Source organism: Propithecus coquereli, unplaced genomic scaffold (assembly GCF_000956105.1).
Source record: "Propithecus coquereli isolate 6110/MARCELLA unplaced genomic scaffold, Pcoq_1.0 Scaffold1, whole genome shotgun sequence".
Taxonomy (NCBI): domain Eukaryota; kingdom Metazoa; phylum Chordata; class Mammalia; order Primates; family Indriidae; genus Propithecus; species Propithecus coquereli.
In genome coordinates, this window is record NW_012133857.1 from 14,353,160 (window position 1) to 14,376,316 (window position 23,157).

Below are 23,157 nucleotides of genomic sequence, written 5' to 3' on the forward strand. Positions count from 1 at the left end.
GTAGAATCCACCATCTCCTTCCCTGAATCTGGATGGGGCTTCAGCTTCCTCAGCTATAAAACGGGAGCAAGTGGCTTTGTCTTGCTTGGTTCCCAGGTTTGCTGCCAAGCCTCAGTGAGAGGAAATGGCAGGACTAAAGGTGGCACAAATGCCAGAGGCTAATACTACTGTGCTGCGCTTCCTTAACCTGTACAAACGCTCCCTTTGGCCCTCTACTCCAGGCCACTGGGCTAACTTCTCCCCAGCGCCTGGGGCTGGGCTGTTACTGGGGTGCTCCCGCCAACCCAGATCCCCTGGGGTGTTGCTAAATCACCGGTAACCGGGCAGTTTGTTGGAGGCGGAAGGTACGCGGTAGGTCCAGTCCCAGCCAGTTCCAGGCGATCCGCGCACGCCCGTTGCCATGGAGATGGGGCGGGGCAGGCCTCCGCCCTCCGAGTCCCGCGCGCACGCGCCCACGGCCACGGCCACGTTCCGCCGCGAGAGGGGGCGGAGCGAGCGTGCGTGTTTGGCGCGCGCAGGCTCCACGACCCCGCCCGAGCCGCCTGCGCGGATCGGCGTCCGCGGCGGGCGGCTGCTGAGGTGAGGGCTGGGCTAGAGGGGAAGCGTCCCCGCCGGGGCGTGGGCCTGGGACCCCCCCCCGACCCCCGGCGTCCGTCCTGGCGCGACCTCAGGGCTCCCTGCGTCCCCTCCTTGAGCCTCTCTTTGCATCTTGTCTCTCCCACAGTTGGCCCGGGCCGAGACGCGACCTTGGGTCAGCCCCTACCATCCTGGGCGGCCCACTGCTTCGGCCGCCGGTGCAGGGCACGCCCCAGGGCAGTGGAGCTAGGGGGGAAAACAGAGGCTGGAGTCGCGTGTAAGTCCGCCTCCATTCCCCAAGGCCGCGCCTCGCAGCCCAGGCTGCAAACTTTAGCGTCCCTAAGTTACAGGCATCCGTGGGGTTCAGTGAGGTTGTGGGCGAAGAGAGAGGGGCTGAGTAAATAGGCGAGGCTCAGTGTGAGGAGGGGCCCCCTCCTCTCCGTGCGGGCCCCTCACAGTCCCCGTCTTCCCGCTCCCCGCTAGCGCCCAAGTTTTGTTCGCGGCGGGGCCCTTTAAGGGCCCGGCCCTCCGCCGCCACGCACGTGAGCGGCGCCAGGAAGCCCCACCCGACCGGAGGCGTCCTTACCGGGCCTCTGATTGGAGGGGAAACCGAGGCCTGAGAGATGGCACAGCCTGCCGGTGGTCGCAGAAGGGACTGTCAGCTTCATGTGTGGTGGCTGGAGCCCTCCAGGAAGAGGGACATGAGCAGAGCCTTAGTGAAGAGCCCTGACATTGTTAGGCAGAGTTTGGCTTCTGATTTCCCCAAGGGGTCAGAGAATGGGGTGGGGGTGCTTGTAGAAACCCCGGAGGGCATTCCCTGAAAAGGGGATAGTCAAGACATGGTACCTGGCTCAGTGATTATTTTGGGCTGGGGTGACTGTTCCTTTCAGCTCTCAGCACTGGAGCGCTTGGCCCCTGCCACACTGGATGCCATGAGTTGCTAAAAGTGAGCCTGGCTTTTCAGGTGAGCCTCCCCTAGCCCTTCTCCTTCCTGTCCTCTGATATATGGGGGAAATTCACATTGCTCCCCCTTCCCCTGCTGACCAAAGCTTTAAGGCCTGCAGGTGCATTTTTTCCACTTTCTGAGCATTTCGGAAGGTGAGAGAAAGAGAAAAGTGGGGACTAAATTCCCTTGAGGAGACTGGAAGTGTGCAGCTGAGAGGGTAGGTCACTCCCAAGGCAAGTGGTGGCCTAGATGATGAGAGTTTTCCAGCCAAGGGTTTAGAGGTGTCCAACGTGGATTAAGTGCTTGGGCCTTTCTGGAAGCCACATACCAGGGAGGAGAGAGAAAGCAGAAGTGGAAGCTTGGAGCCAGACCACCTGGGTTCCCATTGCGTGTGTTTTTGTCCGGGTGGTCTGTTTAATACCTGTGTGACCTTGGATGAGTCCCTTAATCTCCAACCACTTGTATACTGATCCATACCTCCCTTGTTGGATTGTTTTGAGGATTAGTAAAGTAGTCGTGTTTCAGCACTTAGACACTGCCTGGCACATAGTAAGTGCTCCATGGAAGATTTATCATCTTCATTATTATCAAAGAAAACAAGAATGAAACTAATGAGACAAGATGAGTAGGACAGGGAACACATGCAGAAAAGACAGTGATACTGATGCGTAGGAGCACAGATGGGTGAGAGGACCAGTAGGAGGCACCTCAAAAGTTTAGAAATTTACTTCACTTCTTTGTGAGGCAAATGCTATGTGCTCATTGACTCTAGTGACAATTTTTCAGTATAAAAACACCCAAAACCCATAAGGAACAAATAATTCCATAGAGCTAAGTTTTCCACAGGGCTTGCAGCGTTACCTTTTCAGCTTCAAAACCTTTTCAATTTTAAATATTAATTTTAAATAATTGGAGTGGGAATGCTTCCCCAATGGGTCGAATGTTTCCCTTTCTCTTTAAACAGTCTTTTCTAGGCTATGATTGTTTTTTCCCTGAGCAACTCAGATCAAGCCCTCTATGTAAGAGAGCTAGGCCTCTACCCCAGGCTGTCTAGAGGCCTAGGTGGTCTGCCTCGAATGGCTCACATACTGGCCTCTGTGTCATGTTCCTGGGCCTGCTCTTATATAGCTTCTCTGACTCTTATGGTAACTATTCTTCCTGTTGTGTGTTTCCACGTCTAGCAGCCTCCTACTCCTTGCTGTTTCTAGTCTTCTATGGGCTAGAAAAGTAGGATGAAGCTTGTTAACATTGTTGGTTCAAGTCTGGGAAGCTTAGTGCTGGACTTTATTCTGGCTACTCAGGCTGTTTTTCTCAGGTCTCTTCTGGTTCTGGATGGGTGAGCTTGCTGGATAGCAAGGTCCCTGCGGGCCAGATATACTTAGCAAAGGAGAGGCTTCTATGAAATTCTCTTCCTGAGGCATATTTTCCCCTGGGGTTTTGTTCCTCATGGTTTTCCTGTTTATTAGTAAGTGTTTGAACCTTGGTGTTTGCCCATCCTCCCCCTGGCAGTGGTCCATGAGGCTTGGAGAGGCTGGACTGGCAGTGTGGTTCAGCTGTGGGAAGGAAGAGGCAATGTGGAGGAAAAGCAGGCTGGCAGGTATCTGGCCCATCTTAGGGGAGACTGGTCAGGGCCAGGAGTATGTGCTGGTTGATTCACTCCTCTGCCCCTCTATGATTCAGTTTCCCCAGGTATGACCAGGGTTGCCAGCTGACATAGCTGCTCTGAGAGCTTCTACAACTGTGATTAAGAAATAAAGAGGCTTGTGGCTTCAGTCATCCTTTGTAGCTCCCTTCTAGGTCACTCTGTGTATAAACACCTCTGGCCCCTCCCCCTCCTGGTTAGAGTACCCAAGGCAGGGCTGAGGTCGGGCCAGAACTGGTTGGCGGGCAGCTGGGTACATTGGTCAGAGCAGTCTACCAGCCTCCTCTCCCTTCTCTCTCTTTTGCAGCTCCTTGGGGGTGTGGGGGACCCAGAGCCATGTCGGACCTGCTACTACTGGGCCTGATTGGGGGCCTGACTCTGTTACTGCTGCTGACTCTGCTGGCCTTTGCCGGGTACTCAGGGCTGCTGGCTGGGGTGGCAGTGAGTGCCGGCTCACCCCCCATCCTCAATGTCACTGTGGCCTACAAGTTCCACCTGGGGCCCTATGGCGAAACTGGACGGCTTTTCACGGAGAGCTGCAGCATCTCCCCAAAACTCCGCTCCATCGCCGTCTACTATGACAACCCCCACATGGTAAGGAGCCTCCATGGAGTTCCACCCATGGATGGACCTGGGCCAGGGCTTATTGAGGGAAGGGAGATTTGGTTTCTGAGGAAAGGGTAGGAAAATCTTTGGGCTGGCCCTGCAGACCCCTTCTCTGTGAGCTTGAAGACCCTTCCATGTTTAGCCTGGGCTTTTGCTCCAGGCACCTGTTTGCTGGCTTTCTACTTGCCCAGGCCTGTTTCCTCTTGCTCTTGGCTACTCATCGATTTCTGAATGCAGTGGACCACACCACTGAGTCCTTAGCTTCTGCCAGTTCTTTAGTCTCCTGTCTCTTCTTCTTGCCGTCCCTCCCTCTTCCATCTCCATTTGGGGCCAGCACTCTAAGGCCAGACCATTGAGATTCTGCCCACTCTGAGGTTACATCTTGTTGTTTCTGTGCTTTTTTCCCCCCTCAGCTCTCCTGCTGTGGATATAGGCCTTCAAGGGCTAAGAGGGCAGCCCCTGGGAATAGGGTTTGGAATCCCACCTCTTCAGCCATTTTGGTGCCCTCTGACCCAGTCATATGGTGTTTCCTTAGATCTCAAGCTGCCTGGTTGGTAGAGGGCCGGGGGTAGGGGGGCACATAGAGCTGGATGAGCTGCTTAGAGGGTGCCGGTGTCAGAGACTAACCCCGCATTGCTAGCACCCTGTGGGTGTCTGGCTGTAGTTACGGCATCTGATGAGTCAAGGCTTGCCAATGTAGTCTCCTGCCATGCTATGGGGTGGTGCTGCCCACAGCTGGATAGGCTGACAGCTTTGTCAAGGGTTCTTCAGCCTCTGATACTGAGCCATGCCAAACCAAGCATTTGGAATCCCCAGCTCTGATTTCCTTGCCTGGAGAGATCAAGTGTACAAGCCTTACAGCCTACCCACTGTCTGCTGACCAGACCTCACTGGGGAACTTAGTTGAAACAAGGGTGTGCTGATTCCCTCTCTGTGCCAGGTTCTGCTCCACACCTGCACTCTGGAGATGAATCAGACCTGACTTTGCCCTCAGGAAACTCTGTGTGGTTGGCACATCAGCCCCACACAAATGATTTTTCAACAAGACACTGTGCTCAGTGTCCATAGAACTTTGAGCTGTGGGTTCAGGGAGGGTTGTCACAAGTCTGCTGGGAGGCTCAGAAAGGAGATGGATTTTAGCTGGGCCTTCTCATGTGATTAGAATTTTGCTCCATCAGTAAGGCCTGCAAGAGCAGGGCCTGGAGATATGGGGTGACAGAAGTGTGGCCAGTGGACATGTGGTAGGTTGAGAAAGGTGGAAGGGTTTGCTGAGCCAGGTGGTAGGGAGGTACAGTAGGTTGGGAGGGTGGGAGGAATGGTGCAGCACAATTTGCCCTCTTTGGGTGTTTTCTTTTCTTTCTTTTCTTTTCTTTTTTTTTTTTTTTTTGAGACAGAGCCTCTCTTTGTTGCCCAGACTAGGGTGCTGTGGTATCAGCCTAGCTCACAGCAACCTCAAACTCCTGGGCGCAAGCAATCCTCCTGCCTCAGCCTCCTGAGTAGCTGGGACTACAGGTGCACGCCACCACTCCTGGCTAGTCTTTTCTATTTTTAGTTACCCATCTAATTTTTTTCTATTTTTAGTAGAGACGGGGTCTTGCTCTTGCTCAGGCTAGTCTTGAACTCCTGAGCTCAAAGAATCCTCCCGCCTCAGCCTCCCAGAGTGCTAGGATTACAGACGTGAGACACCCACCGTGTGGGCTTCCCCTCTTTGTTTTAGGAAGCTAACTGAAGGTTAGGTGGAGGAGGGAAGGAGAGGAGAAAGGGAGGCCATTGAAGAGACTGGGTTGGGCCCAGCCAGGTGAGTGGTGATATCAGCTGGTTGAGGAATGAGGAGACATTGTCTGAGGTTTTGCAGTCACATGACTGGCAGATGGCACTAACTGAAGTTAGGAGCACTGGGGCCTGAGTGGAATGAGGCAGGCAGTGGGCTTTAGGAAGCCCCTAGACCAGATGCCTGACCCCCACCCCTGCAAGGGTCTGTTGTGTAAGTCCCTCCTCCTCCTGTGCCCTCCCCTGATCCCTGTCCCTCCTTCCACACCTGGCCCAGGTGGATCCCTGTGCAAAACCCCAGTGGGAGGGAGGAGAGTCCTTATGGCTGCTTCTCTTCATCAGCATGTCTGCCTGTTCTGGAGTCAGCACATTGCCTCTTGGGTCGAAGGTGCTAATTCCAGGGTGGGAAGGGGCCAAGGCAGCAGGGTACCCCGGGGTCAGTGCTGGAGGCAGGTCCAGGGAAGAATGAGATAGAAGAACCCTGGCATGGGTTACCCTCCCCGTGGTCTGGCCTAGCCACTGCCTCCAGGCAGCCCACCATATAGCTTTCCAAGAGATGTGGTGGACCCCATGGGGTAGGCCCTCAGTGTCCAGGGTTGGCCGGATCTAGTCTGTATTGGGTGCTGGTCTGGGAGAACCATGGTCAGAGAACACAGCCATGATGCTGGCGGTCCTGGGTTCTGATTCTGTCCCATCATTGTCCTGCTCTGTGATCTTAGGCATGTCACATACCTTTTTAAGTGTCTATTTCTTCATCTGCAGAGTAGTGATAAACTACCTGCTTCATAGATAGGCTGGTAAGAGTTAAGTGATATAGGTGAGGCAATTCACACCAGCACCTAGCCCTCAACAGATACTTAACAACAACAAAGAAAAGGGTGGGAAAAACACTCATACTATACTAGCATGTGCTGAGGGGTCAGGCTGAGCAAGCCTAGGCCCTTGGCCTGGCTGTGGACATCTGGCTGGCACAGAGGATGACTGAAGAGGTCAAGGTGGTGCCTCGGACCCTGCCCCTCCCAGTCCTGGGTCATTCCAAAAGACACCTGTATCCCCATTGAGAGCTAGGTCACACTGGCACCTGGGATGGTTCAGGGACACTTGGGTCCCCACCTACTCTGGGAGTTGGGTAATACATTCTCTGCCTGGCAATGATTATAACAGGTTCAGAGGACCATGGACCCCCCCCAGGCTGTAGGTGCTTATGGTTATCATAGACTCTCTGGTCTGTAAAGCCCTGAGGCCGCCTGGTCCGCACTCCTGATATTATGGAGGGGGAAACTAAGGTTCTCATAGCAGGAGTGAGGTATGGATCTCACACTTTCTGTTTTCATTCAGCAAATGCTTGAGTACCTGATCTGTGCCAGGCTCTGTACTGGGCCTGGGGTACCATGGGGACCAAGGGTCCCAACCCTCAGAACTTCTTAGTGTGGGGATGTCAGATGGGAGCCTAGAGGAGAGGCCTCATCCTGGTCCTGGGGTAGGCTGAGAACCCAAGCTTTCCGCTCCCTAGGCTGCCTTCACCAGCAGTGTGCAGCATGGGGCCCTGCATGTTCTGGTCCTCAGAGAAAGACAGGATATAGGCTGACTTGTTGCGTGTCCCATCCGCACTGCTCCTGGCACAACAGGAGCCAGAATCTGCTTCTCTGTGAGTGTGGGGAGGAAGTGAGGCTATTTCAGGCTGTGTGAGTGGGGCAGTGAATAACCAGGTTAGAAGTGCGACCTGGCTCTGGATGCTGCCCACCTCCATGAGGTGTGTAGACTGACAGCTCCCTAGCATACCCCTTCCTGACCTCAGCTGGGCATAGGAGAGGCCTTAGAAAGGCTTGAGGAAGCCACACCTAGGCTGGGTGTGGGTCCAGAAAGTGGCACAAGAAAGGATACCACCAGTGCAGAATAGTGGCAGTTGCTGTGGACCCTTTCATATTAGATGCTGCTTGAGCTATTAGTCCTATGTGGAAAGAGGCTACAAGATCTGGGAAAGTGCTTCCTGTAAGGCAGGAGGAAGCATTTCATTCCTCATCCCTGAAGGCCTTGGGATGATTGGGAGTAGGGAGGGTAGAAGGAGGGAGCATGTGTTGGGAAGTGGACAGACCCTGGCAGTGGCTTATAGGTGCCCTGTGCCCCAGGGTTCAGCATTCATGCAGTGCAGGCTGTTTTCTCTTCAGAAAGAGGAACCTGAGAGGGGGAGGTGGATATCAGTCACAGATCTGTGCTTGCACCCCTAATTCACACATATACTCTGTCCGCACTGCCCTTGCATAGCTGAGGAAGGGTCCTGGTTAGAAAAATTCTAAACTAAATTCATCCCTGCCTTTGAAGTGGGTGCTAGGGGTTTGGAAAGTGACTTTCGCCTCCCCTCCTGGGCCTGGTCCCTCTGGGAACCTTCAGTGTTAGAGGGGAAGGAAGGAGCTGGGAGGGCCCTGAGTGCCTTGCCTGATTCTAGCCACCTCTAGCCTGATCCTCGCCAGCTTTAACCTGTGAATAGGGAACCTGGTGACTGGGCTGCTGTCACCATGCCAGTGGATCCATCCTGCTTGCCAACCTGGCCCTCTGCCTCCAGCCTGACCCTCTGCTGCCACCCCCACCGCTACTGTTGTGTTTGGGGCTTAAGCAGCCCGCCTGCTTGCCCTTGTGGGGAGCCTGGCTGAAACAAGAGGGACATGGCAGCCAGTTCGGTTTACCTGGCCAAGGTGGACCTGTATTTGCTGCTTACATCTACCACCTAGTAGCGAGCGGGTGCTTGCCCCAGGCATGGAGTGGGAGGGGCAACTGGTGGCACTCTGGGTTCTGCCTTTAGTAAGCTAGACTGCCATTGAAGCCCCCTCTTCTCCTTAGTCCACTGAGAATCAAGGCCTGGGGCCAGCAAGTCTGTAGGGGCTGAGGCTGGTGAGAGTTCTGGGGTAGGCCTCTGCCATTCTCTGCCTTCCCCCTCAGTGTGTGTGGGGATGGGGCCCTTCAGCCCTCCCTGAAGACACTTCCTGGAGGTCCGGGAAAGGGTGAGGGAGTAGAATTTCCCAGGATCCTCCACAAGAACAATGGGAATATGGGCTGGGCTGATGTTTTCTGAGGGCCCAGGCTCTCCCCTATGCCATTACCACATGGTTATTTTTCTGCCAGGTGGAGTCCAGGCTTTGCCCTGCAGCAGGTTAACTGTGTGGGATAGGTCTGGAAGGGCGAGCGCCTCTAGAACCACCTTTGGAAGGGAGGTGAGATGAGGGTAAGGGCTTTGGATTTGCCCTTCTGGGTTTGAATCGCGGCTCCACTGCTTGCCAGCATGTGACTCTGGGTGAGTCACTTGGCCTCTCTGAGTCTGTCTCCTCATCTGTCAAATGGGGATAAAAGAATCCTTACCTCAGGGTTTTTGTCCTTGTAGGGACTAAATGATAAGGATAAGGCCCAGTACCTGCCTCCTAATAGCTGCGTAGCACACTTGACATCCATCCCTGCCTGAGGGCTTTATGCCACTGGGACTTCGTATGGCTAAGAACCCTGCCTGCCCCTGGCCTGGTCCCAGCCTCCTGCAGGTTGCCTGGACCATGTGAGGAGGTGCAGTGCAAGGAAAAGCCATTGTGCACCTAGTCCTAGCTAGGGCCTATTTCTCGGGCTCCCAGGTGGCCTTGGTTGTGCGGTACAACTCTGGAGCTGGTCTGCTTGGGTTCAAATTCTGACTCCAGCACTGCTTTGCTGTGACCTTTGCTGAGTGGCTTGGTTCTCTGAGCCTCAGGAACAGGGTTGATATCAGTACCTACTGCACAAGGCTGTTTAGATTTTATGAGCTTATGCATGGAAGACAGCGATGACGGGGGCAAGTGATGAGTGCCTTGTTAGATGCCAGCTGATAGGATTGTGCTTGGGAGTGGGGGTGGAGAGGAAGATTCCTGAAAGACTTCTAAGTGGGAACTCTCAGTCCCTGAACCCACCTTTGACGGTTAGCATCTTGCTGGCTCTTCAAATGTAGGTCCTGTCCTCTAGCTTGGCTGTCTCCATCAGCCCATGTCCTGACTGGTGCCTGCCCCAATGTGCTTTGGGCACTGGCTGCTCAGGGAATTTGGACACACGGGGTGTGTTGACAACTGCAGGACAGTGAACAAGGCCCAGTGCCCAACCACTAGTAATGGGCAGGTGCAGATGCTCTGTTCTCCTGGGAATACCAGTGCATATAAAGGGCACTGCCTCTACTTTTCCCCTTATTTTGGGCAGCTCTGGGTTGAGTGGGCTGGCATGGGAGGGAAAAGGGCATCCCTCTGGGTCTGGGATTGGCAGATGGTGCAGCTGTCTCTGTCAGGTCGTGCAGCTTGTGGGCTTGGGGTTGGCCCTTTCTACTGAACCCAGTGACCGGGTTCGGTGTGGGCCATCTGACGGCATTTCTTTTTCCTAGATTCTGGAAGATATCAATCTTGTCCAGTTCCCAGACTCAGTGAGGTCTTGGCAGGGTCCCTGAAGTGGCTTTCTTTACTATGACCTCACACAAGACGGTCAACAGCACTGTGAGACCTCTCTGGTAGGGGCAGTGGGGCCAGCCTTGGGACCAACTCATACCTGGAAGCTTTAGGCTCCAAACAGGCTGCCCTCTTCTCATAATGCTGGGACTCAGGAGGCTTCACAGCCCAAAGGAGAGCTTAGGGGTCTAGCATGCCTGTATCTTTTTCCTGGTACTCTTGTTTTGAGAACAGATACTGGGTGGACTTGCCTTTACCCAAACTGGTGATGAGTCTGGCCACTGTCCTGTCTCCTGGTGTAGTTACTTGCTGGGGCTAGTTCTGGTCCAGCTCTTGTTCTGGGCACAGGTATCCAGAGGAAAAGGAACAGGCAGGTAGAGCTGGAAGGGCCAGGCCTACATCCTAGGATTAGTCCCAAGTAAAGATGTTGTTCAATAACCAAGATGGATGGGGTCGGTCTCTTGCCATCAGGGCACCCCCACCTTCTGGGCTCTTGACAACCTTAGTAGGCCACTCCCCGAGAAGTAGGCCAGGATTTCCTGGGAGACCCCCCTTTCCCCCACCCCCCTCCACTACTGGACCAGCCTTACCACTCATTGGATTATCTTAGGGCCTGTCCCATCTCCTTGCTGGCGCTGAATTCAGCTGCTTCCTGGCTCCAGCTTTGCATGGGGTGGCTTAGCAGGTGGTAGGCTTACTGAGGGTCTTCCTAGGCTGCCCCTTAGCCACTGGCCAGGCAGGGGAGGGTTGGGAAAGGAGCCACTGTGCCCCACACACCTCCAGGATCCTGGATGTCCTGTTTCCTGAATAGCTTCCTCCCTCCACTGTGGCAAGAGTTCATCCCTTTCTCTAGGTGGAGGGAGAGGAGGTTTACTCATGATGCAGGGCTTGTGTGTGCAGGTGTGTGCATGCATGTACTATCACTGAGCATTCCCCAAGAACTTTCTGTGTGTGCAAGATCCTGGACCTTTTTGCCTGGAGGCCTAGAGTGGTGAAGAGACAGGGAGACCATCAATTACAGTGCAGCAGAAGACCTGCCTCCTAAGTGGGTACTTGGGATCAGAGAGGAGGGGCTGCTTGGCGGGGAACAACAGAATGTTTTTAGGGGGAGGATTGAGCTGAGTCTTGCAGGATGGACAGGAGTTTCCCAGACAGAAGGGACTGTGGAATAGGGGTGAAGAAGGACATTTCAGGCAGAGGAAGTAGCTTACGCAAAGGCAGGAAGCATGGGAGGACGTGGCATGTTTGGGGAGCTGTAAATAGTTCCATGTGGGTGTGTGGGGGGGTGTGGTGGGTGAGGAGGCTGTCAAGGCGGGCTGGGCCAGAGCCTGGATCTGTCCCTCCCTCTGTCACACAGATACTCAGTGGGTGCCTGCCCATCTGGGCTCTGGCCCCGATGGGGCTTGGAGCTGCTGAAAGGGAGTGCAAAGTGACAAATCCGGGCAGTGTTGTGTGGGCCATTCTAAAAGATAGCCTTGCATGCTGGGCTTGGGAGTTTAGTTTCATCCTAAAGGTGAATTGGAAGCCATTAAGAGGTTCTAAGCAGGATGATCATGTGTGTTCTGGTGTCTTTTGGGACATTAAGATCAAAGCCCCGTCAGGGCTGCTGAAGTGATCCCAGGATAGGCCCTGGGACCCAAACTCTGGCAGGCCAGGGATGGAGAGGAGAGATCAAGTGACCTTCCACCCATTTCTCCATCTGACCTGTACTAGGTGTTTCTTTTGCACAGCATAGGTTGCTAGGGTCGGGGACATGAAGATAGGCTTTGTGGCAGGCACGGTGCTTTGGTCTGTCAGCAGGAGGCCTGCCAGAACCTCCTGCCTGTCTGGCTGGTCTTGTCCTGGCATGAGTAGGGCACTTGCACCATCTAGAGAGAAGAGGTGGTACTACAGCAATTTATGCTTCTGCCTGGGTGGGGTGGGAGGAGCTTCAGGCCAAGAGAAATGACTGTGCTGCAAGGTAGACTTGATATGGGCAAGAGAGTTTATAGCAAAATATTGGGAGGGAGGTGTGGGGGGCGAAGAGAGGGTCACTGAACCAAAGAGTCCCCAAGAGGACATTTGAACTTGACTGGGCAGGGAGGAACTAGATATTCAGAGGTTTGGATGGATGGGCATTCTAGGCCAACGGACAGTTTGGACTGTATTATAGCTACTAATAACCAAGAACAGTTATGGAGCACTTGCTGAATGCTAGACCTGGGCTACGTCCTTGTGAAGTGTCTCATTAATATGACAGTCTTATAAGTAAATATCAAGGAACTGGGGCTCCAAGAAGCTAAGGGACTTGTCCAGGATCACATGACTTGGGATATACACCTTGGCCTGCCTCCAGCTGTGGTTCTGACAACTGCATCATATTGCTTGCCACTAAAGCTCTGAGCGAAGCTTGATGTCGCAGGATTCAAGGGGGAAGCAAGGGGACCAGAGCCATAGAGAGCTGGAGGTGACCCCTGGGGTCTGCTTAGAGGTGAGAGCCCGGAATGTGTGCCCAAATCCCAGGCAGCAAAGTATGACTCCAAGGCAGGGCTGGGATGGCCAGAGTGGAAGAGGCAGAGCAGGGCTGAGAAACCCCTAGAGGATTGCTGACAGATCTTGGAAAGGGCTGGAGTGGAAGGACAGAGGTGAGAATTGGTAATAATGACTTTATAGTGCTGGGAAGGTAGGCTGGGGAGAACAGTAGTGGAAGTAGAGAGAGTGGCCTGTTTAAACTTAGGGGTCAGCAGGCCCTTGGTAGGGGGAGAAAGGAGCCTTCAAATCATGTAAAACCCAGCATTGAGAGCACAAGATCTGTGCTAAGTCTTCTGGATCCAGGAACACATGCTGCTGGGGGCCTAGCCTAACAGCTGGTACAGACTTACGCACCTTGAAAGCTGACATGGGAAACAGGTAGCAGAAGGTGGACAAAGTAGGGCCCCCTGATGCCAGGAGGAGAAATGAGTGCTGGGCCTTGTAGGCCTTGGGGATCAGTCCTTTAGAAGTGTTAGAGGCTCACACAAGAGCCCCACGTGGCTGACTGGGTTTTCTGGGAGCCAAGGAAGAGAGGGTAGAGGGAGTTTAGGGAGGGTGGGGAACAGAGTGGGATGTGCAGGCAGTGGGGCCCCGGAGAGACTTGGAGGAGAACCAGTAGTTGTGGGCTTAGTCGGGAAGAGACTTGGGAAGTGGGCCAGGTCCTAGAATGGGGCATGGGTCGAATAAGTAATCTAGGGTGCTGGTGGCTAGCCCTACTTGAGAGACTAGGAGGATCCCCTCACAGAATTTCATTAGCACCCCAGAGGTCAGTGATCCCATGTCCTGACCAGTGCTACCTCCAGCCCCTCAACAGCCAGATGCCAGGTCCCCAACCTGGCCTCTTTACCCTGTGAGCATGTAAACACACACACTCTTGCTTTCCCAGGGCATGACCCTTGAGGGCTCTGGGCTCTTTTCCTTGTTCCCACTGTTCAGTTTTGCTTCCTTGCCTGCCATAAGTTCTCTGCTAGGGAAGCCTGCTCTTCTTTAGGAGATAGGAGGGAAATGAGCTGATAGGGCTATGCTGGATCCAGGCTCCATAATCAGCCAGCCTGCAGTCCTGCTTGTGGCCTTGGGGAAGTGAGGGCTGAACAGAGGGCCCCATCAGGAGGTGGAAAGGCCCCCTAAGTGGTGCTGTTGATGGGCTATGTAGATGGCGATGGTTTAGAGGTCCTCTCTGTTCTTCCCTCTCCAGGTCTTTTGGGGGCAGAGACTAAGTCTGATCCCTCACCACGACCCCAGGGTCTCTAGCACAGGGCATAGAATGTTGATGGAAGAAATAAATGAAGGAATGGATGAGAGTCCTGCAGCAGGATGCCATAGTCAGGGGCCACAGATGGGTTCCAGCAGGAAAATAGCCAGTTCTATCCTAGTATGTTGGGGCTACACAGCCTGTTGTAGTGGATAGTTCTGCCAGGCCTGACCTGAGCAGGCATAGATCCAAAGGCAGAGGATCTGAGGGCCTCCTCTTTTTTTTTTTTTTTTTTTTTTGAGACAGAGTCTTACTCTGTCACCCAGGCTAGAGTGCAGTGGTGTCAGCTTAGCTCACAGCAACCTCAAACTCCTGGGCTCAAGTGATCCTCCTTCCTCAGCCTTCCCAGTAGCTGGGACTACAGGTGTACACCACAATGCTTGGCTAATTTTTTTCTATTTTTAGTAGAGATGGGGTCTTGCTCTTGCTCAGTCTGGTCTCAAACTCCTGACCTCAGGCGAGCCTCCCACCTCAGTCTCCTAGAGTGCTAGGATTACAGGGATGAGCCACTGTGCCTGGCCTGAGGGCTTCCTTCCTTTGCCCAACTCTGACACCTCTTTGCTTCCCCAGGTGCCCCCTGAGAAGTGCCGTTGTGCAGTGGGCAGCATCCTGAGTGAAGGTGAGGAATCAGCCTCTCCTGAGCTCATCCATCTGTATGAGAAATTTGGCTTCAAAGTATTCTCATTCCCGGCACCCAGCCATGTGGTGACAGCTACCTTCCCGTATACCACCACACTGTCCATCTGGCTGGCTACCCGCCGTGTGCATCCTGCCTTGGACACCTATATCAAGGTGAGGCACAGGCTTGGGATGTGCGTGTGTGTGTGCACATGTGTGTGCCAGGTCCCTTGGGTGGGAGCTGGGGAGGATTGCCAAGGTTGGGAGGAAGAGGTGGTTTTGGGAGAGAAGCATCCTGGGGCCCTCATGGAGAGGGTGTCTGTGGAGCTAGGAAGATGGGCAGAGACTGTTGACATCTCTTTCAGATGCTCGAGACCTTGTGGGGGCCAGAGCATCTCCCAAGAGCATGGGGAGCTTATTCAGAAGCGTGGCCTGCTCAGTTTGGCTCTAGCTTTGACCAAAGACATCCTTAGTGCTCATCCTGTGCTCCTGGCTCAGATGGATGGACAGACCCACCCTCTTCCTATCCTGGTGGAGGCCTGCAAAGCAAGGCCCTGAGGCTCCAAGTGGCTGGGCAGGCCCCAGGTACCCGTATGTTGCCCCTCGCCCTGCCTCTGCATGGGTTTATGCACCTGCTCTCTGAGCCCAGGACTGCGGTAGCAACAACAGGCCCTGTCTTCTTACTAGTGTGATCATTAGCAATCCTGGCCCAGCCTTCCAGGAGGATGGGAGAGAGCTCCACCAGGAGGTCTGACAGGGGTCTGTGTCTATAGAGATTTTTAAAATTTGCTCTATTGCACATCCCTTCTCCTCTAAACATTTTGTAAACTTGGATATGAGGGAAATGACCTCAGTTTCAGCTTGGAAGTGATTGTTTATTCATTCATCTAACTTATATTTATTAAGAATCTGTGCACCGGTTGCTGTGATGGGCATGAAGTGAAATCTTGGTACATGAAACAGGCATTTACAGTGAGGTGATGAAGATAGGTAATGAATGTCAGACAGAAATGGGGCACAGGAAAGAATAGGGTGAGAAAAGTCAGGGGACCAACTTGGCCAGAGTGGTTAGGGACAGCCTGTTGGAGGAGGTAACCTCAAGACAGAGTTCTAGAAGAGCCTTTGGAGAGGAGTAAGAATGTTCTAGGCAGAGCAGGGTGAGGAACACAGATTTGATCTAAATGCAGTGGGAAGTCACTGCATTGTTCCAACCACAGAAGTTACATGGTTGGAGCCACATATATAGAAGATGGGCTGTCCTATCCCTGGGTAGGGTAGAACTGGATCTCAGATCAGGGGCTGGGTGGAGGTGCTTAGGAGGCTGTCATGAATCCCAGTGTGAGTGGTGGCAGCTTGGGCTGGGACAGTGTCTATAGGGATGCAGACAAACACAGATTTACAAATATTTGGGGGTAAAACCAATGTACTTTTTAGGTGGATTTGCTGTTGGGGGAGGGGAGGATGTAGGGGGAGTCACAGAGGGCTCCGTTTCCCTGTGGCCTGGGCAGGTGGATGAACGTGTAGTGATGCTTTCACTGAGATGTGGGGGAACTGAGGGAGGCCCTGATTTTGGAGGGGAAACCAGCTCTGTAGGCTATGTCAATGGAGCTGCCTGAGAGACATCCCAGTGAGGGGGTGTGGAATTAGCATTGGCGAATGTAGAATCTGGAGTTCAGAGAGGGCCGGGCTGGTGGATGTGTTTGGGAACATTGGCCTGTTGGCAGTATTTGACCTGGCAGTCTCCCCTGGGCCTCCTACCCTCTGTGGGGCCAGGCAGTCAATGGACAGCTTGTGGCAGCAAGAGCTGTTCAGAGGGTGTGGCCAGTGTGGCTGGGATCAGTGAACAGGACAAGAGAGTCAGTGAGAGTGGGACCTTGGTGGACTTGGAAGAACCTTGCCACTTTGTTCTCCAGGACAGCTTGGGGAAAGGGACAGGGCGTTGGTGATGGAAATGGGAGCTCAGACAAGTCCTGAATAAGGGGGTGCAAGAGTGCGGTGTCAGGGCTGAGGGATGAATAAATAAGGCCCTGGGTCACCAGCTGTGGCCTTGGTGGTCAAGGACAGGATTGAAGAAACAGGTGAGAAGACCTGGAAACAGGAGGACTGTCACAGGGTTAGGGCCAGGGCACAGGGAGGATAGAGGCAAGTTTCCTTTGTCATCTGGAAGGTGGAGGCCAGAAGGGATGCTGGGAAGGATGTGCTTGCCAGGGCTGGGGTTGGGCTGGAGATGGGGGAGCTGGCTGGTGGTGAAGGCAGGAAGGGAGACACCAGTGCCCTACTCTTGCTCAGTGTGCCACCGCAGGGGTATCTTCCCCCATTTCATTCGAGGAAGGGCTGGTGTGTGGTGTCTCCAGTCCTGTCTGTCACTCTCAACCTCAAGAGCTAGTGTGGAGAAGCACTCCCTGGGAAGAGACTTCTTGGGTTCCAAACCTCAGAACAGAGAGCATGGCATGTGGTGTGGTGGCGAGCAACTCAGCCACCAAAGCCTTTTCCTGGCTTCAGGGGTTTATTTTTAGACACCTTTGTCCAAATTTCCCGGCCCCTGACAGCTTCACAAGTTGCCTGGTTTTGACGTCACCTCTTTGATGAAAGCCCTTCCTCCTTCCTCCCCCTCTCGTGGGAGCCCGTCAGCTGTGTGCTGGGCTCAATTCTGCTGGGGTGGGGGATGGGATAAAGAAGCCAGAGGTACGGGGGAGAGGAAGGGGCTTCTCTCAGAGATGTCTGCGAGGTATATTTGCGTGCGCTTGGCCACCAGCTGAGAGAGTGAGAGAGAAGCTAGGCTGCCCACAGAGGAGGCACAGCCCCAGGTCTTTGGCTTGTTTTGGCAGCAGGGAGTGGGATCGCCTCTGCCCCTGTTGAGCCTGACCTTGCATCCTGGGGAACAAAGCTGGGGGAGAGATGAGGAAGGGGCTGGCTCTGTTTGCTGGTCACAGCCTGCAACGGACAGAGGGTGGCCCTGTGCCTCTTTCAGCCCAGCAAACAGCAAGAAGAGAGTATAAGGCTCCCTCCTACCCTTGCTTTCTTCCTTACTGCCCTGAGGGTCAGAGAAAGGAGGCTACTAATGAGACTCTGGGTGCTTCTGACTCTCCCAGCCCCGACAGCTGGCTGCCTTTAACTGTGTGTGTGTGTGTGTGTGTGTGTACACCCTTCCTTTTCTCTCTGGATCTAGGACTGCTGTGAAGGTTCTTCAAACGGAATGACAGCAGCCATCAGCTTTCTGTTTCAGGAGGGACGAGGGAGGCCAGGAGTCCTACTGTCAGGAGGGAGGGAGGGAGGAAGTCTTGGCAGGCTCATCTGCCTCCGTAGAGGCAGGGGTAAGGGGTGGGGTGAATGGGTCTCAGCTTTGGGTAGGGGAGGTGGATAGCAGCTGCTGTCCCGGCAGTCACAGATGAGCCTGAGCCTGGGGCAGAATTGGTCTTATGGGACTGAGGGACCTGGGGGTTACTGTGAGGGGTCCAAAGAGAACCACTTGTCAGGCCTCTCTGGGGATTTTGGAAGGGATGGCTGGATCTCAGCTTTGTGGTCTGCATGGCAGCCTCTGGCTCTCTGGCCAGTCTTCCCTAGCTTGGCGGCCTGTCAAACTGAGCTATAGGGGCTGGAATTCTACCGTTCTCCACATAAACTATTGGGGGGCCCCAGGCTGAGCCCTCCAACACAGTGTGTATGTGTCCCTTGATACTGTGTGACCATTACTCTATATGGAAGATGCCCCAGCTTTGTCAGGCTGCTCGACTGGAGTCCAGGGAGGTGGCCTCCAGGGCAGGAGGAGACCATTCCCTGAATCCCAGGAAGGGGATGTCTTCTGGCAGGTGCAGGAGGGAACTGAGCTTCTTTGAAATTACAAGCCTGCAGAGGAGATATGAACCCAGAGATATGAACCCAGAGCAATGAGCCCCAAATTTCACAACAGTCTTAATGACTGTCTAGGGAAGGCTTTGGGCTCACAGAACAGACCAAGACTGAATGATGGGGCCTGGGGATCCCACTTGTTGGGTTGCATGTGAAAAGGTCCCAGGTGTAGTATTTGGCTCGTGTCTCTCTGTAGCAGTTGGTGGGAGAGGTCATTGAGTGTTAGACTAGCCTAGCTTCCCTCTCTGCACAGTCCAGAATTTCCATAAACCCCCCTTCCCTAGGGTCTCTGATTTCCAGGAATTTTTAGGGGAGAGTCCTTGTAAAATGGTTTGAGCATCTTCTCCCAAGTTTAGGGAGATACAGGGCATTGTCCACATGATAGCTGATTGGCTAGGGAGTGCAAGCAGGCCCTGCAGGTCAGATATTGGCCCTTCCTCCATTGAATTGGAGAAAAGGGTTGGAGGGAGGATTGCCGAGGGGATGTAGTGAGGGGAACCTTGGTGGTAGAGTTCTAGGACAGCTGGGTTGACTGGGGTTGTTCTACCAGGGGTTTAAAGGAGGCAGGGACCCCAGATCTTAGTTCTCAGACTGCCCTGGGGTGGGAGCCTAGGGCTGTGCTAAGGTGCCCTTGGCTGGCAGCCTGAGGTAGGGGCCGCGCTCAGACCCTTACCTGCTTCAACTAGAGTAGTTTTGCTTATGAATTTTACAAACCAGGTGACGTCTTGAGCTTTTGGAGGAGGGCTTCTGAGGTTCAATTAGTTGGAAGATCTCTGTCTTAAGAGAGATACACCACTGGACAGATGCCCCCTCCAGCCCTGGCCAACTCCGTGTCTGTTCTAGATCCTGAAGATGCTGTGGCAGCTGCAGTGTGAGTGGAACTAGGAGATACCGGGGCTCAACCCTGGGCAGATGGGGTGGGGGCACCCAGAAAAGGCAGTTGCGTCTGAGGAAACATGACTCTGATTGGAAGCTGGACCTGGAAGGGAGCCCTGGAGAGCTGCATGTTGGAGATCTCTTGGGGTAGTGGTGGCTGAACTGAGTGGTGGGTGATAGCATGGCAGTGCCATGGGGCAACCAGGTTGGAACTAAGGTCTAGGAGCTCCAGTAGGGTGCCTGTAGAAGTGGATTAGCCTGTTGAGCTGTTGGCTGGGAGAAAGCTCACAACAGCTTGGTCAGAGCCTGGGTTCTGTCCAATGGGCTTAGAACCCTGTGTGTGTGTTTCTTCTTACCCTGCTTCAGCGACCTGAGGGGGAGTGAGTGGGTAGGTCTGAGTCCACACTGGGGCCAGAACATCAGTGGGGAGCAACAGGGCCATGGGTGGGGGAATCCAGGTGAGAAGGCCCCAAAAGGAATGTGAAGTCTGTGGTCATTTCCTTCTCCCTGCCTGTCACCTTTGTCAAGCTAATGTGGGAGGGTTCCAAGTTAAAAACTTTATTTTTAACAAGGGAGGCACTCTTGGCACCTCAGACCAGTCATTTATTCAGCAATTATTTACTGAACTCTTTTATGTGGCATTGTTCTGTGCACAGGAGAAGCAGCTAGAAGGCAGTCACGGCGTTCTAATCAAAGCCAGCAACCTCATTGTTTTACAGACAGGGAGACTGAGGCCTAGGGAAGAGAGGTTACCCCAAGGTCAAGGAATGAAGCAGTGGCTGAGTCCATACTGGGTCCCCTAGGCTGAGGATCATTCTGATGGCTACATGCTTTTTGCCTTATGTCTGGTGCATGAGTGGGGATGGGACCAAGAGGCTGGGGACTTGTCATGAATTTGGGATACACTTGGGATGGTGCCCCAGAGTGGGCCTGGGGTCGCAGCATTGTAGTCCAACACCCTCCCTCTCCAGCCCTACTGGTCAGAGTTGGGGGCCAAGACTGCTGGGGGAGCCAGAGGCAAAGGACAGCAAGAGCCCATCTGCCCACTTTCCCAGCAGGCACTCATTAAGGGAGGCCTTGGCAACTGCTCCTGGCACAGGAAGCAGCTGCTGCAGGTACCTTATTGAGCCTCATGTCCTTACCCTTAATGAGGTAGAGGGGGCTCCATTCCTAGGCTTCCCTCACTGGGTCTCCAGGGCTGGCCCACCTGCCAGTGCTGCCACCTGCTCTGGCATGGGGAGGAGAGGGTATTGTCAGCAGCACTGGGACCTGGGGCTGAATGACAGGCCCCCAGAACTCTTACCTTCCCCCATCTACCCCAGCCACGGTTTAGCCATGCTTAAGGGGGCAGATGGGGAAGGACAGGAGTGGATTCACTGGGAAAGGCAAAACAACCCTTGTGGAGTGGTGGAATTTGGGCTGAGCCCGCAGAGTGGGCAGTGTTCTCCAGTGGGAATGCAGATCAGGCAGAGGTACAGGCTTGGCGGGAGGCATGGCTTGTGTATCCAGTGAGGCTAGAGTACAGGGGAGGAGCAAGAGTTTGGGCCCAAGAGATTTGACTGGTCCTGCAGGCACTAGGGAGGCGCTGATGGTGTCTGAATAGATGAGTGACAGTATCCAGGCTGGGCTTCAGAATAAGACTCTTGAGTACCTGGGAGTGGGGAGGAAGAACCAACTCTGCATAAGGGCAACAGAAGTTAGCTGTGAGAGTTGCAGTGACTTTTCACTCCCAGATACCCCCAAGCCAAGAGGAGATCCTCCTACCATGCCAGGGCCTGCCTTCCCTGGTTTTCCTCAGGGAGCTGTCCCTGGAGGTTGAGGTATAGGGGGACCCACAGGAGGCCAGGCCTCTCCCCTCTGCTGGCCTAAGCACTAGAACCTGTTCCTTAGCCTCTCTGGCTTCACCCCTTCTTCCCCTCCCCCATAAAGCGTAAAGCCAGCCTTTGCTGGGGTGGCGTAGGAGCCACCACTCTCAAAATACCAGCTTGGATATGGTAGCTTGGCAGCCCTGCAGGACCCTGGGGGCTGAGGTTTGTCTGGATGGTGCTGTGGGGTTGGGATATCACCAATCCAGCAAGAGCCTTTTTCTCCAGGCAGATGGGATTTACTTACTAGGGAAGAATTCTGTTGCTCTTCTCCAGAAAGCTTGGGATTCAGGACTATAGGCAGGGGGAAGAGATTCGGAGGAGGGAACTTGCTCCTCCGAGCAGAACTACTGTGCCCTTTACCAGAGCCCTCAGATAAGGAGAGGCTAGCTGTCTAGTTAAGCAGGAAGGAAGCCTAAGGCTCCAAGAGGGGAAGTGCTTCTCTGAGGGGTGGAGAGGTCAGAGGTGCCAGTTGGAGATGAGAAATTCAGGGTCTTCTCCAGCTTCCCTCCCTCTGTCCTCTGTTTCCTCTCTATCCCCATTTGCTCACTTGTCCTTCCCCTCTGGCAATTCCTGACTCCTGGCTCCATCTGCACTGAGTAGCCTTCCTGCTGCTGGATGATCAGTCAGCAGCGGTTTCGTCAGCATGTGAGCAGGACAGGACTCAAGGTCCTTGACTGCACAGACAAGCTGCAGAAGAGCGGCTGGATCTTGGAGAGGGGGTGGGCTGTGACAGAGCCTGTGATGGTAGGGGCCCTGGCTCCCCTCCCAGATTTGTACGGGAGAGTGGTGGGATCCTGGGGCTGACCCACCAGTGCTCTAGCTGAGCTTCCCTTGGGGTACTCGCTCCCATACTGCCCAGCCCTCTGGTCTTGACCACAAGGGCCCAAGAAGGCCAGCGCAGGGCTGAGCTGGGGTTGTATGTTGGCCATCTGGGCCCTGGGGAAAGGAAAGGCTGGGCATGGCTATAGGATTAGGGGCTTCCCAATCCATCTGGGCACTAGGGTGCTTGAGGGCCTGTGTCCCATGTGCCTGTTTAAGGGGAAACATTATTTCCCTGCTCTTCAATGCCCCAGGCCATTCTTACGCTTGACTGCTACCTAGGCCCCCCTCCATGGGCTTCCCAGGAACCAGGGCCTGGGTAGCGCCAGGGAGATGAGCAGAGGTGTAAATTGTGTTGCGAGCTGCCGGCTCTGAGGTGAAAATGAAAAGTCTTCAGGCAGCAGCGGCAGCAGGCACAGCAGGCTGGGGTGCCAGGCACAACGCCCTGCCTCCCCGCCCTCCTCTCCCTCACACCTTCCCCCTTCTGTAGTCTTCCCCAGGCTCCTGGCCAGGCCTGGCCCTGCCTGCCTGGCTCCTCTGCCATTCCCTGCCTTTCAAGGGGGCTCCCAGACTGTCCCTGGGCTAGACCTGATCCCAAGAGGGCCTTTATGTTTTGTCTCCATTATATTTTCTAATTGGCTGACTGGCACACAGAAAAATGGGCTGTACTTTAGTTACCTTTGTGACTTAATGTCTGTGGTAGTCCCTCTATTGATTTTGGTGTATGTGGGGGTGGTTTCTAAGTATACAGTTGTCTTATTTTCATATAATGGTGTTCTTATCCTTTCCAGGTCTTCACTTTTTGAGATGAACTATTCTAATCCCTTTATTTCATAGTTGGGGAAATTGAGGCCCAGAGGGAAGCCACCCATTTGTCAATAGCCAGGCCAAGGCTCTGGGCTCCTGCCTGGGCTTTCTCTGCCGCTTCCTGCTTCCTCTGTGTTCTCCCTGGCAGTCCTATCTCACTCTCTGTCATTTTCAGAGCTTTGGGCCCTCCTGCTATTGGGGGGGAGTACAGAGGGAGAGGGTGCTCACCAGCCCTTGTACAGGCTCTCCCTGCTGGCATTGCAAGGCCCCCAGAGTGCCCTACGGACAGGTTTGGGTTCTGGGCCACAGGCTTTGGGGAGGCTTGGTGGGGATGAGAGAGAGCCAGGGAGAAGGAAGTTGATGGAAGTTCCTGGGCAAAATAGTAGCAATGTGCTACCTTCTAGCTGCAGCCTCCTGCTGTGCCTCCCCCAAGCACTTTGCACATGCGATGAAGACTGGCTGGGTGAGTGTCCTCCACGGTCTGAGCCCCCACTTGCAGGGACTGCTGTGTGCAGGCGGGTGCATGTTGCTGTCTGTGTAATTAAAAATGAGCATGCATCACTTCACCCAGCAAG

At 54.1% G+C, this 23,157-nt stretch overlaps 1 protein-coding gene across 3 annotated transcripts in view; it reads left to right on the top strand.

The window, feature by feature from the left end:
* The first annotated feature begins 468 nt into the window (after positions 1-468).
* Positions 469-23,157, top strand: part of TEX264 (testis expressed 264) — a 31,176-nt gene continuing 8,487 nt past the window's right edge. Inside the window, exons 1-4 of one of the 3 annotated variants that reach the window (XM_012637939.1) lie at positions 532-579; positions 1,467-1,540; positions 3,472-3,758; positions 14,316-14,537. In XM_012637939.1, coding sequence (XP_012493393.1) covers positions 3,501-3,758; positions 14,316-14,537 — 480 coding nt within the window. In that variant the 5' untranslated portion in view covers positions 532-579; positions 1,467-1,540; positions 3,472-3,500. Of the gene's footprint in view, positions 580-1,466; positions 1,541-3,450; positions 3,759-14,315; positions 14,538-23,157 lie in introns of those variants that run through there. The other 2 variants (XM_012637933.1, XM_012637947.1) reach the window with 2 other exon arrangements.